Source organism: Cololabis saira, chromosome 10, assembly GCF_033807715.1.
Source record: "Cololabis saira isolate AMF1-May2022 chromosome 10, fColSai1.1, whole genome shotgun sequence".
NCBI lineage: Eukaryota > Metazoa > Chordata > Actinopteri > Beloniformes > Belonidae > Cololabis > Cololabis saira.
In genome coordinates, this window is record NC_084596.1 from 44,398,787 (window position 1) to 44,415,823 (window position 17,037).

The window sequence follows — 17,037 nt, forward strand, 5'->3', positions numbered from 1 at the left end:
TTTGTAAATTGAGCTACTTTTTTTTTTAGTTCCTCATCCAGGCGTCACAATATGTCTGTGTGAATTATCAACAAGGGTCAAGGAGCAACATATAGTGTCTATTACAACACAAGTTGTCTCTAGGATCTTTCCAGAGACCAGAACCTGAACCCCTGAGCAATAATTACATAAATATAAAATAAACAGTGGCAGGTAAAAACTGTGGCAAGAAAACCTCCCCTTTAGGAGGAAGAAACCTGGAAAGTTGTCTCTACACTGCAAAAACTCTCTTAACAAGAATATTTGTCTTATTTCTAGTTAAAATGTCTCATTTTTAGTCCAAAAAATCTCATTACAATTAAAAACAAGACTCATCAAAAAACAACAATTTTCACCTGTTTCAAGTAGATTTTCCCTTAAATAAGTAGAAAAATCTGCCAGTGGAACACGATTTTTTTTTGCTTGTTATGAGAAGATGAATCTTGTTCCACTGGCAGATTTTTCTACTTATTTCAAGTGAATATTTACTTGAAACAGGTGAAAATTGTCAAATAACAAGTAATTTTTCTAGTAATGACTCTTGTTTTAAGTGTAATGAGATGTTATGACTAAAAATGAGACATTTTAACTAGAAATAAGACGAATATTCCTGGTAAGATTTTGAGTTTTTGCAGTGTAGGATCTTTCCAGAGACCAGAACATAAACCCCCGAGCAATTATTACACAAACAATGGCAGGTAAAAACTCCCCTTTAGGAGGAAGAAACCTGGACCAGGACCTGGATCATAAGGAGAAACCTGGACCAGGACCTGGATCATAAGGAGAAACCTGGACCAGGACCTGGATCATAAGGGGGTAGAAACCTGGACCAGGACCTGGATCATAAGGAGAAACCTGGACCAGGACCTGGATCATACGGGGGGACCAGAGTCGGGGCAGCAGCTCCGTCACCGACGACCCACACGGAACCAGAACTTTCCAACAATACAGCCACACAATAAACCCTTAGTGAGGAAAAAAGAACGTGTTTATTGCAGTGACAGTAAGGCCTCAGCTGAGCCTCACAGTTACGCTGTCACGGTCCAAAGGCTGCACATAAACTCATCACCACTCTGACCCTGACACGGAAACACTGCTTTATAGCCCCGTGCACAGATCTGTGAGGATCTGAGCTGGCTAACAGGTTTACAGGAGAGAGCTGCAGACCAGGGGGTCCCATCAACACACATATTTCTGCTAAATCTTCCTTTCAGCTGGAGGACACTCCCCTGAAGGGGTGAGAAGGGAAGGTAAGACGTGATTCAGGCTCCAAGTGAGTTTCACTTCCTTGGCGTCACAGTCGGTCCAAAGTCGAAGAGGCCGTAAAACCTGGGCCAGCCTTACAGTTTTCTCCTTCCTCATACCGAGTCGGACTCCGAGCCACATCCAGACCGGTCCCAGGGCTTGAAGAGGACCACGGATGAAACGATCGTGAGGTCAATCCCTTCCTTACTCTGTTTATGCTGCAAATAATGGGGTTTTTTTTAAAGCAAAAGTTGGTCAACCGCCTTTATTTGTTTTTTTTATAGGCATCAGGAAAAAAACGGATCGAAATGCTGAGAAAAGTACGTTTCTCATGTCGAATTAGTTTTGATGTTTGTTGCCTGTTTTTTTCTTTATTATAAATCAGAGGTCGGCAACCCAAAATGTTGAAAGAGCCATATTGGACCAAAAACACCAAAAACAAATATGTCTGGAGCCGCAAAAAATGAAAAGTCTTGTATCAGCCTTAGAATGAAGGCAACACATGCTGCATGAATCTATATTAGTTAGAACTGGGGGAAGATTTATTTTTTCATTATGCACTTCGAGAAAAGTCGAAAAAGTCGAAGTTTTGAGAAAAAAGTCGAAATGTCAAGATTAATGACAATCTTGAGAAAAAAGTCAAAATGTTTAGAAAAAAGTCAAAATGTTGAAAAAAAAGTCAAAATGTCAAGATTAATGTTGAAGCATAATCTTGAGAAAAAGTCGAAATGTCGAGAAAAAAATCAAAATGTCGAGATTAAAAAGGAAAGGACAAAGGAAGAAAAGATGAAAAAAAGAGAAAAAAAGGAAAAAAGATAGAAAAAAGGGAAAAAAAGAAGAAAAAAAAACAAAGGACAAAGAAAAAAGGGAAAAAAGAAAAAAATGAAGAAAAAAAAAACAAGAAAAAAAGGAAAAAAAAATGTCAAACATTTTTGAAAAAGCTCCAGGCTCTAGAGCCGCGGGTTGCCGACACCTGTTTTAAATTAAAGCTTTGAAACAAATCTGTAACTTTTGAGCTCCGAGGTTAATGTTAAAAGAAACAGTTTGATTGATTTTCTTTCTCTCGGCTGCTGCTCGTGTCCTCAGGGGGAGTGGGTGTGGGCCGACTCGGACCTCGGGGTGCCCATCGGCGCCAGGGTCAGGGAGACGTCCAGGGGTCACCGGCTGCTGGTGGACGACGATGGAAACGTAAACGCTCTCCGCCGCTGGAAGGAAAGGCCGGATTGGTTGCTGGCTCCAGCTCCAACTGTGATTGGTTGTGCTCTTCTCCTCTGCCCAGGAGCGGAGTCTGACCCCGGAGATGGAGCCCACCCTCAGGGTCATGCACCCCACGTCCGTGGAGGGCGTGGACGACATGATCAAGCTGGGGGACATGACGGAGGCCGGCCTGCTCCGGAACCTGCTGCTCAGACACAAGCGGAGCCTGATCTACGTAAGCCCTGCAGGATCACCCCGGGAACTAGTGCTGCCACGGCCCCAAAGATCCAATTCAGTTACATTTTATTCATTTAGCGTCTATTACAACAGAAGTTGTCTCTAGGATCTTTCCAGAGGCCAGAACATAAACCCCCGAGTAATAGAGGGAATGCATTAACGTCACTTCCCCACTGGACCACGGCCCCTTACTGCACTGAGTGGTAAAAATGGAACTAGTGGAGAAGACGGGATAACAGCTGATTATCAGCTTAAATTAAAGGCAGTTGGACTTGACAGTGACCCGTACAGTTACCCCAAGAACCAGTGGTCCATGGACATTAATATTTGGTACAGTTACCAAGAACCATTGGTCCATGGACATTAATATTTGGTACAGTTACCAAGAACCAGTGGTCCATGGACATTAATATTTGGTACAGTTACCAAGAACCATTGGTCCATGGACATTAATATTTGGTACAGTTACCAAGAACCAGTGGTCCATGGACATTAATATTTGGTACAGTTACCAAGAACCAGTGGTCCATGGACATTAATATTTGGTACAGTTACCAAGAACCAGTGGTCCGTGGACATTAATATTTGGTACAGTTACCAAGAACCAGTGGTCCATGGACATTAATATTTGGTACAGTTACCAAGAACCAGTGGTCCATGGACATTAATATTTGGTACAGTTACCAAGAACCAGTGGTCCATGGACATTAATATTTGGCCACGAATCCAGTTTCCTGATATTTATATGTACTTAATTTCTACATCGGGGAAATACACGAAGCAAAGCTTGAAGGCTTACAAAAGTCTTGACGCTTGGTCCGACTTCAAGGCAGGATTTGTTGTAGAAATTAAAGTGATGAGGACACCGAACTTTATGATTTGACCTTTTAACGTTAGCTACCCAAAAATCCAACATTACCTGATACAAAATGGGAACCACAAATCCACGTTTCGGTGCCTGGAATCCAGTTGTTTCTGTGAATTGCAGCGATCCATTTGTCTCTCTTAAGCTTATTTTTCGGCAGTCTGTAAAACGATAACTCCGATTTCTTGCTAAATAGTACAGTCTATTGCACAACAGCTCTTTCCCATTTTAGATGTTTTCCAGTTGCTCAAACTTAAAGTTTACGCTGCCACTCAGTCTTTCTGACACTCAGTCTTTCTGACACTCAGTCTTTCTGACACTCAGTCTTTCTGACACTCAGTCTTTCTGACACTCAGTCTTTCTGACACTCAGTCTTTCTGACACTCAGTCTTTCTGACACTCAGTCTTTCTGACACTCAGTCTTTCTGACACTCAGTGGGCGTAACCCGCTGTGAAGTCGCATCTGTGACGTCATGCGCATTCCCTCTATTATTACATAAACAATGGCAGGTAAAAACTCCCCTAGTGGGAGAAAAACCTTAAGCCAAACAGTGGCAAGAAAAACTCCCCTTTATTCAGGAAGAAACCTGGACCAGGACCTGGATCATAAGGGGGTAGAAACCTGGACCAGGACCTGGACCATAAGGGGGGACCTCCTGCTGGACAGAGCAGGAAAAGAGAGAACAGCCAGAGAAGAGAGAAGTCCTACAGCTCCCTGTCAGGCTCACTACTGTATCAGGGCATAATAGGAAATATCTTGTGGACCTTTGCAGCCTCAGATAAACAGCCACACGTGACATGAAGCGCAGTGTCAGTGTTTACGTCACACACCTAGGCGGCAGCGTGGATGTTCCACTCCGGGTTCACCCGGGTCCACAGGGGCTGCTGGTCACGTGCACGGGGATTCCTGCTCACTATTACGGAAGAGTATCAGGGCCATGCAGGAGAAAAGATAGTTGAGATGGGAAAAAAAAAATGTTATTGTGCACTTCGAGAAAAAAGTCGAAATGTCGAGAAAAAAGTCGAAATGTTGAGATTAATGTTGAAATGCAATTTCAAGAATAAAGTCGAAATTTCGTGAATAAAGTCGAAATTTTCCCTTTTTTCTCAACATTTCAACTTTATTCACGAAATTTTGACTTTTTCTCAACATTTCGATTTTTTTCTCAACATTTCGACTTTTTTCTCGAAGTGCATAATGAAAAGAAAATCTTCCTCCTCTATATTATTTTTATTTTTCTCCTGCCTGGCCCTATTACTCTTCCGTACATTACTAAGTCTAAGCACCTCTAGAAAAGCAAGTACTTTGCTAGTACTGAGCGGTGGGATGTGCTAACACAACGCCAAAGAGGAAAGACATCGGCAGGCCTGACCAACAGCAGATTTATGAAGCCATTTTGAAACTATTTTAAGTTTATGTTTTTACAATTACTATTATTATTATTTAGACAGGTAAAAACTCCTCCACAAAAATGTGAGGGATGAAAACATCAAACTTTCATCAAACAACTGCTGAAAGAGCTTCGAGACAGAGGGGGACACGTACTTTCACACACTAGTTCTGCGTGTTTTGTTTTGTTCTAGCTTGTAATCAGTTGATATTGACAGATAATCTTCTGTGGTCATATTGACCCAATATTACAACCCTTTTATGACCAGAAGATATCTATTGTGTCCTGGTACATAAAACCCTCAAAGTTGTACTTCCTTTTCCCCTTGGCTGTATTTCAGCTGTTTATTTCCTCTGTTTTTGATCTCATAATGGGTCTGAGTTGAATTCAGCCTGTTGTAAAAGACTACAGACTGAAGTTGTGTGTGTGTAAGTGTCTCCTCCTGTTCTGACCCTGCAGACCTACGTGGGCTCAGTGCTGGTGGCAGTCAACCCGTACCAGGATTTCCCCATCTATTCGGAGGAAAAGGTGCGTTTCTGGACACGTCTTAACTAAGGTTGGGGATTCAAATGTCAAGAATCGATTCGAATCCGATTTGATTCCGATATTGATTTGGGTTAGTGTTATTAAACTGTTTCTTGAGCTGTTGCATGAATTATATGACTGTAGTTCTGCAACATATTAATACTAGTATTATATTGAGATTCAACAGCAAGTATTGCAGCTAATGATGCTGTAAGGACCAATCAGCTCCCAGAATGCTGATAGAACTGCTTTCAGAAACATCGTGGGTCAGAATTACCAAACAGATCCAGGGAAGAAACAGAGACGGAGGAAATCGCTTTTATTTTTTCCAGTTTTTGAGAATTTGGTTTTTAGCATTTTTTGCTAATGTAACCACAAGACAGTATATGAAGCAAAGAAATATAGACAATTTATGCAATTATAACTGAAAACTTTAATGTTTTCATACTTTTAAACAGATTCAAAGGTAAAAACATGGCACCAGTTATTCTGTTGTCCAACAAAACATTCCTTTTTTGGGCAAAAAACAAAAAAATTAAAAAAGTTATTTGTATGAAATAAATAACTAAGAAATAAATAACTCAAATATGCCTTTCAATATCCATTTAAAGCGCAAAAAAAGAAAGAAATTGCAACAGCTCAACAGCGCATGTGTGAATTAAATGACGTGACTACTGGGATTAAAGTTCACCGGGCGAAAATGTAATTATGAAAAAAATATCGATCTTTAGACATACGAATCGATTTTTGGGAAATTAATATGAGAATCGATTCAGAATCGGAAAATTTATTTTTTTCAACACAGGCCTACTGTCTCTTCAGCCGCTTAAAACCACAACGCCTTTAAAAGTACGCTGCTGTGGCTGCGTCTTGCGTTATTTTTTTATTTTTTTTATTTAACCTTTATTTAACCAGAAAGTCCCTTGAGATTAAAATGTTCATATGTTCATATTTAAAGGCAAAAACATGGCACTAGTTATGCTAGTGTCCAACAAAACATTACTTTTTAGGGCATAAACAAAAAATACCAAAAGTTGTAATGTAATGATGGAGAAAAAAAAAATCGATCTTTAGACATACGAATCGATTTTTAGGAATTAATATGAGAATTGATTTAGAATCGGAAAATCGTTTTTTTTCAACACAGGCCTAGTCTTAACTGATGTGCTCCATGCGTGCGTGCTCTTGTTCCTCAGGTGAAGTTGTACCACGGCCGGAAGCTCGGGGAGCTCCCCCCGCACATCTTCGCCATCGCCGAGTCCTGCTACTTTAACATGACCCGTCATCTCAGAAACCAGTGCTGCATCATCAGGTCAGACTCAGCCGCCCGTTTGACTCGGACGCAGTCGGTGGTTTGTGCTGTGCAGTCGTTCAGGGATCCGTCTCCTCTGTCTCTGTCTCTCAGTGGGGAGTCCGGTGCCGGGAAGACAGAGAGTACCAAGCTGATCCTGCAGTACTTGGCAGCGGTCAGCGGGGAGCTGTCCCAGCAGCAGATCGAGCAGCAGATCCTGGAGTCCAACCCCATTCTGGAAGGTAACGCATCAGCACAGCAAGTACACAAGTGCATGGCATCATTTCTGGGGGAAAGGGACCAACTTTGGTGTCTTTGGCAGCTTTTGGAAATGCCAAAACAATCCGTAACGACAACTCCAGTCGCTTTGGGAAGTACCTGGAGATTTTCTTCAACAAGGATGGAGTGATTGAAGGCGCTCGCGTGGAGCAGTATCTCCTGGAGAAGTCTCGCGTCTGCCACCAGGTGAGGACTCTGTCTAGCCCGAACCCCGCTCTCTGTCATTTTCCCTCAGAATAGAGGGAATACGCATGACGTCACAGATGCGACTTCACAGCGGGTTACACCCACTGAGTGGCAGAAAGACTGAGTGTCAGAAAGACTGAGTGTCAGAAAGACTGAGTGTCAGAAAGACTGAGTGTCAGAAAGACTGAGTGTCAGAAAGACTGTCAAGACTTTTCAAGCTTTGCTTCGTGTATTTCCCCGGAGTGGAAATTAAGTACATATATATATCAGGAAACTGGATTGGTGGCCAAATATTAATGTCCATGGACCACTGGTTCTTGGGGTAACTGTACCAAATATTAATGTCCATGGACCACTGGTTCTTGGTAACTGTACCAAATATTAATGTCCATGGACCACTGGTTCTTGGTAACTGTACCAAATATTAATGTCCATGGACCACTGGTTCTTGGGGTAACTGTACGGGTCACTGTCAAGTCCAACTGACGCTAATTTAAGCCCATAATCAGCTGTTATCCCGTCTTCTCCACTAGTTGCAGCTGTTTTTGCTGATGTTTTACCACTCAGTGTGAGTAAGGAGGCTGGTCCAGTGGGGAAGTGACGTCAATGCAGACCCTCTATACAAAAAGAAAAGTCCTATCCGATTTGGTCTAAATGGACTGAGTACATTAAGCCTGTAAGATCTGACTTCATTTGAATCTGTGTTTTTTGTGATGACCTGCTCTCTGTTCCCAATTTCATTGGGAACAGGTGGTTGAACTTTGGAGAAAGACATTGCAATGGTCCAAGGAGTGAATGTAATACAGTATATGGAAACAATTGCTTTTTCAAATGAATAGAAAATAAAAAAAACAAACCCCGCTCTCGTCTCTGACGTGTAAAATCTTCACATCCCAGAATGTCATCTTTTCCAAGTGTGTTTAACATGCCGTGTTTTAACATGCCGTCAGTCATTCAGTGTTTTTGTCATGTGGAGCATCTTGGGTTCATCTTTTGATGTTTTCCCTCGTCCCCAGGCCTCAGAAGAGCGAAACTACCACATATTTTACTGCATGCTGGCAGGAATCACAGCAGAGGAGAAGAAAACGCTGAGGCTGGGGACTCCTGAGCAGTACACGTTCCTCACCAAGGTGAACTGATCCACCCTCTACACACACCACTACATACACCACTACATACACCACTACACACACCACTACATACACCAGCTCATACACCACTACACACACCACTACATACACCAGCTCACACACCACTACACACACCACTACATACACCAGCTCACACACCAACACACACACTACTACACACACCACTACATACACCAGCTCACACACCACTACACACACCACTACATACACCAGCTCACACACCAACACACACACCACTACATACACCTCTACACACACCACTACATACACCTCTACATACACCAGCTCACACACCAACACACACACCACTACATACACCTCTACACACACCACTACATACACCTCTACACACACCACTACATACACCAGCTCACACACCAACACACACACCACTACATACACCTCTACACACACCACTACATACACCACTACATACACCAGCTCACACACCACTACACACACCACTACATACACCAGCTCACACACCAACACACACACCACTACATACACCAGCTCACACACCAACACACACACCACTACATACACCTCTACACACACCACTACATACACCAGCTCACACACCAACACACACACCACTACATACACCTCTACACACACCACTACATACACCACTACATACACCAGCTCACACACCACTACATACACCACTACATACACCAGCTCACACACCACTACACACACCACTACATACACCAGCTCACACACCAACACACAGAACAGACTCTAAATCAAATCAAATTAAATCAAAGTTTATTTAGACGGGACAATGCATATTAATGAACACTACATTGAGCAGTGTAAATACACCGGATTTTAGCAGAAATGCTGGTTTCCACCCGCAGTCCCCACAGAAAACATAAAAACAATTCAGTCAAACAAGACAATCAAACGAGGGAACAAACATAAAACATACATAGTAGCAAAAATAGATTTAGCAGCATTTAAAAGCAGTATGGATTGTATCTAAAGTGACTTGAGTTTAAAGTGACTTGAGCAAAAAATGCAATTACAATAATGAAATACCAGCGATGGTAATATTATGGTACTGAGAGTATCCAAGTTGTGTGACATACGAAGTGCGTGTTGCATTGTACATTGCCCTAGTACGTACAAATTAAAACACATAATTAACATTAAGACAAATTACACAAGTTTAAGCCTGGTTGTGATAACAGTGTTGTTCCTCCAATAGCCAGGATTTCAAATGTTTGGTGAAAGAGGTCAGAGTGGGAAGTTCACTCTAATGTTTTATTAGACAGTATCTTTTAGCTTTGTTCCAGGAATTATTATTGTTGTAGCATCAATTAAACAGGCTTCATCAAAACAGCAATATTTATTTTCATGCAGCGTTTCACTCAAAGATCTTTTGTTGATGATCTGGCTCAACACCTGGGTCATGAGTTCTCCGGGGCAGGTCAAAGGTCTGGACTCTGTCGTGGTCGAGTGTCTGAGTGTGAAAGTGATGTCTTTGGTGTCCTGCACCGCTGTTGCTCTATCAGGCCCGGAGGATCCGGATTCCGTGATGTTGGAACATGCAAGCAAACAAACTATTGATGGAAAAGCCTGCTCACTCAGGAATCAGGCCGTCAGCTGACCTCATTGTTGGGAACATTTTCAGACACAGCTGAATCCACCCCGCTGGCGCCGTCGCTGCGCCGTCGCTGCGCCGTCGCTGCGCCGTCGCTGCGCCATCGTTGTATCAGTTGGGATTGTGTTGTTTTACTTCCTTTTAACACTCACTGATTTGTGGCTTTCTTCAAGCCTCGTCACGATTTAATCACATGACCTGGAGTTCTCTCTTAAGCAGTTTGTGAGTTTGTGAGCAGGAGATTTTGAGCGTGACTTTTTGAGCGGGAGTTTTTGAGCGGGAGTTTGTGAGCGGGAGTTTGTGAGCGGGAGTTGGTGAGCGGGAGTTGGTGAGGGGGAGTTTGTGAGCGGGAGTTTGTGAGCAGGAGTTTGTGAGCGGGAGTTTGTGAGGGGGAGTTTGTGAGCGGGAGTTTGTGAGCGGGAGTTTTTGATGGTGACTTTTTGAGCGTGACTTTTTGAGTGGCAGTTTTTGAGCGGGAGTTTGTGAGCGGGAGTTGGTGAGCGGGAGTTGGTGAGGGGGAGTTTGTGAGCGGGAGTTTGTGAGCAGGAGTTTGTGAGCGGGAGTTTGTGAGTGGGAGTTTGTGAGCGGGAGTTTGTGAGCGGGAGTTTGTGAGCGGGAGTTTGTGAGGGGGAGTTTGTGAGCGGGACTTTTTGAGCGGGAGTTTGTGAGCGGGAGTTTGTGAGCGGGAGTTTGTGAGCGGGAGTTTGTGAGCGGGAGTTTGTGAGCGGGAGTTTGTGAGTGGGAGTTTGTGAGCGGGACTTTTTGAGCGGGAGTTTGTGAGCGGGAGTTTGTGAGCAGGAGTTTGTGAGCGGGAGTTTGTGAGTGGGAGTTTGTGAGCGGGAGTTTGTGAGCGGGAGTTTTTGATGGTGACTTTTTGAGCGTGACTTTTTGAGTGGCAGTTTTTGAGCGGGAGTTTGTGAGCGGGAGTTGGTGAGCGGGAGTTGGTGAGGGGGAGTTTGTGAGCGGGAGTTTGTGAGCGGGAGTTTGTGAGCGGGAGTTTGTGAGCGGGAGTTTGTGAGCGGGAGTTTGTGAGCGGGAGTTTGTGAGCGGGAGTTGGTGAGCGGGAGTTTGTGAGCGGGAGTTTGTGAGCAGGAGTTTGTGAGCGGGACTTTTTGAGCGGGAGTTTGTGAGCGGGAGTTTGTGAGCGGGAGTTTGTGAGCGGGACCTTTTGAGCGGGAGTTTGTGAGCGGGAGTTTGTGAGCGGGAGTTGGTGAGCGGGAGTTGGTGAGGGGGAGTTTGTGAGCGGGAGTTTGTGAGCGGGACTTTGTGAGCGGGAGTTTGTGAGGGGGACTTTGTGAGCGGGAGTTTGTGAGCGGGACTTTGTGAGCGGGAGTTTGTGAGCGGGACCTTTTGAGCGGGACTTTGTGAGCGGGAGTTCGTGAGCGGGAGTTTGTGAGCGGGAGTTTGTGAGCGGGACTTTGTGAGCGGGAGTTCGTGAGCGGGAGTTTGTGAGCGGGAGTTTGTGAGCGGGACCTTTTGAGCGGGACTTTGTGAGCGGGAGTTCGTGAGCGGGAGTTTGTGAGCGGGACTTTGTGAGCGGGAGTTTGTGAGCGGGAGTTTGTGAGCGGGAGTTCGTGAGCGGGAGTTTTTGCAGAGCTTCTGCGGAGTTTCTCCTCAAGATGTTGAGTATCCTTGATGCAGACCAAGAACCTGACCTTCCTGAAACGGAGGAGCATCTTCTCACAACCGTAGGAAGTCTCTTTCAGGACTGAGCAGCTCCCCACACACCCATGGGAAACTTCACATGCACGTTAATACTGGTTCTTCTTTGTCTTCTGTGTGCTTTAGGGGGACTGCATTGAGTGTGACAGCCGGAACGATGCCGGAGACTTCACCCGCATCCGCTCAGCTATGAAAATCCTGACTTTCTCAGAAGACCAGTTTCAGGAAATCCTCAAGCTGCTGGCAGCTATTTTACACCTGGGAAACGTCTGCTTCCAGGGTACGCCGCTTGCTTCACAGATCCACTAAATGTGACGGATTACAGAATCATTTTCTGTTCACTGAGTGTATTTTAGATATTTATTGTCGTTCCCTCAGATCTGTGAAAAGTCAGAGACAGAAACGGAGGGAAAGAGTCAGAACCAAAGGAGAGGAAGGCAGAGAGAACCCTTTAAGATTTAAGATTTAATTTCTTTATTTCATTCATTAAAAGAAAAACAAAACAGTTCAATATAATTACAACAAATCTCTTTCCTTGAATGAAAGGGAACAGAAAGAAGACTAAGCTTATTTTATCTGTCCCTTTTCCTAAGAAATCAAATTTCAATTAATGTAATAATAAAAACACAAAAAACAAATTACACAATTAAAAAAAAAATCACTTTCCAATAAATGTAATAAAAAAAAAAAAGCTACAACAAAGTTATAAAATAACACAAAATAGCTGATGTCAAACACAGATAGTCGTATTCTTTTTTGATTCAAAGTAAAATTACACTTAAAACAAGACTCATCACTGGAAAAAAGTGAAAATTTATTTGAAACAGGTGAAAATTGTCAAATAACAAGTTATTTATGTGGTGATGACTCTTGTTTTAAGTGTAATGAGATTTTCTCCAGGATTCTGATTGGCTAGCATGACTTTATCTTCTCGTTACACTGCCCCCTGTAGGTTTGGATGCTCATAGCACCTTAACAGTGTATTTATGCGGGTTCGTGTAAATGATGGTATTTTTCAAAACGTAGAGCGGGAAATATCAGTTTTTGTAAATACCCGGCTATGTGGAAACGTGGCCTAAATACATCCTTAACTAACTTCATGGCTGCTGTTCTTTGTTCTGTTTGTTGTCCAAATCAGCCTCCACCCAGAATAACATGGAGACGAGTGGCGTCAGCAAATCCGAGGACTTCTCCGTTTCTGCGTCCCTGCTGGAGGTTTGGCGTCCTTCACCTTCCCAGATTAGACGAGCTTCAGTCGGACGCGTGGCCCACATCCCTTTGTTGGTGTGTTGCAGGTGCAGAAGTCGTCTCTGGCCAAGAGTTTGACCCAGCGGTCTTTCCTGACCAACAAGGAGCGGGTGACCAAACCCCTGGACGCGGAGCAGGCGGCCGACTGCAGAGACGCCTTCGTGAAGGTAGCGGGGCGGGCGGGGCGGCCCAGCCGTATCTATGTCTAGTTCTTCCCACAATGATTAACGGCATCCTGGAAACGAGGAAGAAGTGTCTCCGTCAGCTCATATCACTCGGAGCATGACGTCAGGGCAGCCTTTGATTTTAGAGAACATCATTTAGAGCCTGCACTGATGATATATATATTGGGCCTGTTATATCATATTTTTTTCATAATTACATTTTCGCCCGGTGAACTTTAATCCCAGTAGTCACATCATTTAATTCACACATGCACTGTTGAGCTGTTGCAATTTCTTTCTTTTTTTGCACTTTAATGGATATTGAAAGGCATATTTGAGTTGAGTAGTTATTTATTTCATACAAATAACTTTTTGAATTTATTTTTTTTTGCCCAAACAAGGAATGTTTTGTTTGACACCAGAATAACTGGTGCCATTTTTCTGCCTTTGAATATATTTAAAAGTATGAAAACATTAATATTTTCAGTTATAATTGCATACATTGTCTATGTTTCATTTCTTTATATACTTTCTTGGGGTTATATTTGCATAAAATGCTAAAAACCAAATTCTCAAAAATTTAAAACCGAAAAAAAACACAGAAAATGGAAAAAATAAAATAGGAATGTGTTAAAAAATAAAAGCGATTTCATTCGTCCTCCGTTTCCTCCCTGGATCTGTTTGGTAATTCTGCCCCACGATGTTTCTGAAAGCAGTTCTATCAGCATTCTGGGAGCTGATTGGTCCTTACAGCATCATTAGCTGCAATACTTGCTGTTTAATCTCAATATAATACTAGTATTCATATGTTGCAGAACTACAGTCATATCATTCATGCAACAGCTCAAAAAACAGTTTTAATAACACTAACCCAAATCAATATTGGAATCAAATCGGATCAAATCAAATCCTGATAGTTGATTCTGAATCTTAAGAATCGGAATCGAATTGATTCTTGACATTTGAATCGATCCCCAGCCCTAATATATTTGGTTCTCCGTGTTTTTACTTTAATTTTGTGCTCATGAAACTAAACTGCAACTATAAACTCAATCTTCTCAGGCAATCTACAACAAGCTGTTTGCGTGGATCGTTGAGAAGATCAACGGCGTCATCTACAAGAAGATGGCCGGCAGCCCCAAGTCGTCCTTCCTGTCCATCGGCCTGCTCGACATCTTCGGTTTTGAGAACTTCGGTACTAACAGGTGGGAGGGTTTCTCTGCACGAGCTCTACGTTAATCCTGTCACCAGACAGATGCACCAGATCCGGGGGGATGCGTGTCATTTTATTCCTTGTTTGTTTCACAGTTTTGAGCAGCTTTGCATCAATTTTGCCAATGAAAAGCTGCAGCAGTTCTTCGTGGGCCACATCTTCAAGCTGGAGCAGGAAGAATACCTGAAAGAGGACATCGTGTGGAGTAACATCAGTTTCAGCGACAATCAGGGAATCCTGGACCTTCTGGCTGAGAAGCCGTGTAACCTGCTGGCCCTGATCGACGAGGAGAGCAACTTTCCAAAGGTAAGGATTGTTGCACCCTATAATGTAATCATTTCCTATAATGTAATCATTTCCTGAAAATGTAATAACGCCTGAAAATGTAATAAAATTTGCACTTAGCTCAATCGAAAATGTAATAAAATCCAATAATGTAATAACTTCACCAATAATGTAATAAAATATCCTGACTGATATTGTAATAACATTTTTACTGATAATGTAATACCTTATTACATTATTGGGAATTTATTACATTTTGAGATGGGTCTTTTTTTTTTCTCCAAAACTGATAATGTAATACTTGACAAATAATGTAATATATATGTTTTGTTTTTTTATATGATTTTCAGTCCAGAGTTCTACATTTTGTGTTTTAAGAATCTAAGAATGTTATATACACTGGATTTGAAACACCAGAATGACTATTGGGTTAAATTGCAGACTTTGAGTAACATGTAATAAATTCCCAATAATGTAATAAGGTATTACATTATCGGTAAAAATGTTATTACAATATAAGTCAGGATATTTTATTACATTATTGGGGAAGTTATTACATTATTGGATTTTATTACCTTTTCGATTGAGTTAAGTGCAAATTTTATTACATTTTCAGGCGTTATTACATTTTCAGGAAATTATTACATTATAGGGTGCAACATGGATCCATAGAAGCTGTGCCTCCTGATTGATTATTATTATTTAGTCCCTGTCCTGCTGTTATAGCAGAACATAACCTGCTGCTATAGAGTTCAATTCAATTCAATTCAATTTTATTTATATAGCGTCTAATACAACAGAGTTGTCTCTAGACGCTTTACAGAGACCCATACCCAGAACATGACCCCCGAGCAGTTATTACATAAACAATGGCAGGTAAAAACTCCCCTAGTGGGAGAAAAACCTTAAGCCAAACAGTGGCAAGGAAAAACTCCCCTTTAGGAGGGAAGAAACCTTGAGCAGGACCAGGCTCATAAGGGGGGACCCTCCTGCCGAGGGCCAGACTGGTGGGTCAGGGACGGCAACAGCACAGCAGGCAGGTGGAAGCAGCAACGGGATGACCAGGGGTGGGGACCGCAGGCCAGCACGCAGCTCCCGAAGCTCCGGCCCAATCAGCAAGTCCCAGGTTGGGGTGCAGGGTCAGGGAAAGACTTGTGCTCCGTAATGCAAGCTACAAGCCACCCACGACCACCTGCAGGACAAAAGAGAGAAAAGGGAGGAGAAGGGGGGGCCAGCAACGGGATGACCAGGGGTGGGGACCGCAGGCCAGCACGCAGCTCCCGAAGCTCCGGCCCAATCAGCAAGTCCCAGGTTGGGGTGCAGGGTCGGGGAAAGACTTGTGCTCCGTAATGCAAGCTACAAGCCACCCACAACCACCTGCAGGACAAAAGAGAGAAAAGGGAGGAGAAGGGGGGGCCAGCAACGGGATGACCAGGGGTGGGGACCGCAGGCCAGCATGCAGCTCCCGAAGCTCCGGCCCAATCAGCAAGTCCCAGTTTGGGGTGCAGGGTCAGGGAAAGACTTGTGCTCCGTAATGCAAGCTACAAGCCACCCACGACCACCTGCAGGTTCCGGGGTCCGCCAAAGGATGCTGCAACATGGACAAAAGAGAGAAAAGGGAGGAGAAGGGGGGGCCAGCACAAGAAACTACAGGAGCGACTCTGACACACTAAAGTTTACACTACCTAGAGATTTACCAACACCAGCTAGAGGTTACTAAACACTAACTATAGGCTTTACTAAACAGAAATGTTTTAATATTAGTTTTAAAGGTGGAGGTGGTGTCAGCCTCCTTAACCCAGATTGGAAGTTGGTTCCATAGTAGTGGCGCCTGATAGCAGAACGCCCGCCCTCCAAATCTACATTTAGATACTCTAGGAACTACGAGTAAACCTGCACTCTGAGAACGGAGAGCTCTGACAGGAACATAAGGCACTATCAGGTCTTGCAAATAATGCGGAGCTAAGCCGTTTTGGGCTTTATACGCAAGTAATAGAATTTTAAACTGGATTCCGAATTTTACGGGTAACCAATGGAGCGACGCTAACACTGGAGAGACGTGGTCTCTCCTGCTAATTCCTGTCAGTACTCGTGCTGCTGCATTTTGGATCAGCTGGAGCCTATTCAGCAAATTACTTGGACATCCTGCTAACAACACATTACAGTAATCTAGTCTAGAAGATACAAACGCATGAACTAGTTTTTCTGCATCACTCTGCGAGAGGATTTTCCTAATCTTTGCAATATTACGGAGAGTAAGAGTTGCGGCCCTTATTTTTTAACAACTTGTGCTTTTTATCATTTTACCTCTTTTCTTATCATTTTATTAAATTTTATTTGTTATTTAAGCGTACTCTTAAATTAAATACTTTTTGAAAACCGCGCAGTTATGGATAAGCCCTGAATGCAGACATTGTGACGTAGAATTGTCAAATTGGTTTAATTCACCGCACGAATCGGCACAGATTACT

The 17,037-nt window shown here is 43.1% G+C and overlaps 1 protein-coding gene across 1 annotated transcript in view; it reads left to right on the top strand.

Annotated features, from left to right (window-relative positions):
• Nucleotides 1-1,166: 1,166 nt before the first annotated feature.
• LOC133453121 (unconventional myosin-VIIa-like) overlaps nt 1,167-17,037 on the top strand; it is a 61,155-nt gene continuing 45,284 nt past the window's right edge. The window contains exons 1-14 of the mRNA XM_061732999.1: nt 1,167-1,454; nt 1,548-1,583; nt 2,350-2,451; nt 2,543-2,695; nt 5,413-5,481; nt 6,675-6,790; nt 6,884-7,011; nt 7,092-7,234; nt 8,251-8,364; nt 11,783-11,936; nt 12,795-12,871; nt 12,952-13,071; nt 14,131-14,273; nt 14,377-14,587. Coding sequence (XP_061588983.1) covers nt 1,572-1,583; nt 2,350-2,451; nt 2,543-2,695; nt 5,413-5,481; nt 6,675-6,790; nt 6,884-7,011; nt 7,092-7,234; nt 8,251-8,364; nt 11,783-11,936; nt 12,795-12,871; nt 12,952-13,071; nt 14,131-14,273; nt 14,377-14,587 — 1,542 coding nt within the window. The 5' untranslated portion in view covers nt 1,167-1,454; nt 1,548-1,571. The remainder of the gene's footprint in view (nt 1,455-1,547; nt 1,584-2,349; nt 2,452-2,542; nt 2,696-5,412; nt 5,482-6,674; nt 6,791-6,883; nt 7,012-7,091; nt 7,235-8,250; nt 8,365-11,782; nt 11,937-12,794; nt 12,872-12,951; nt 13,072-14,130; nt 14,274-14,376; nt 14,588-17,037) is intronic.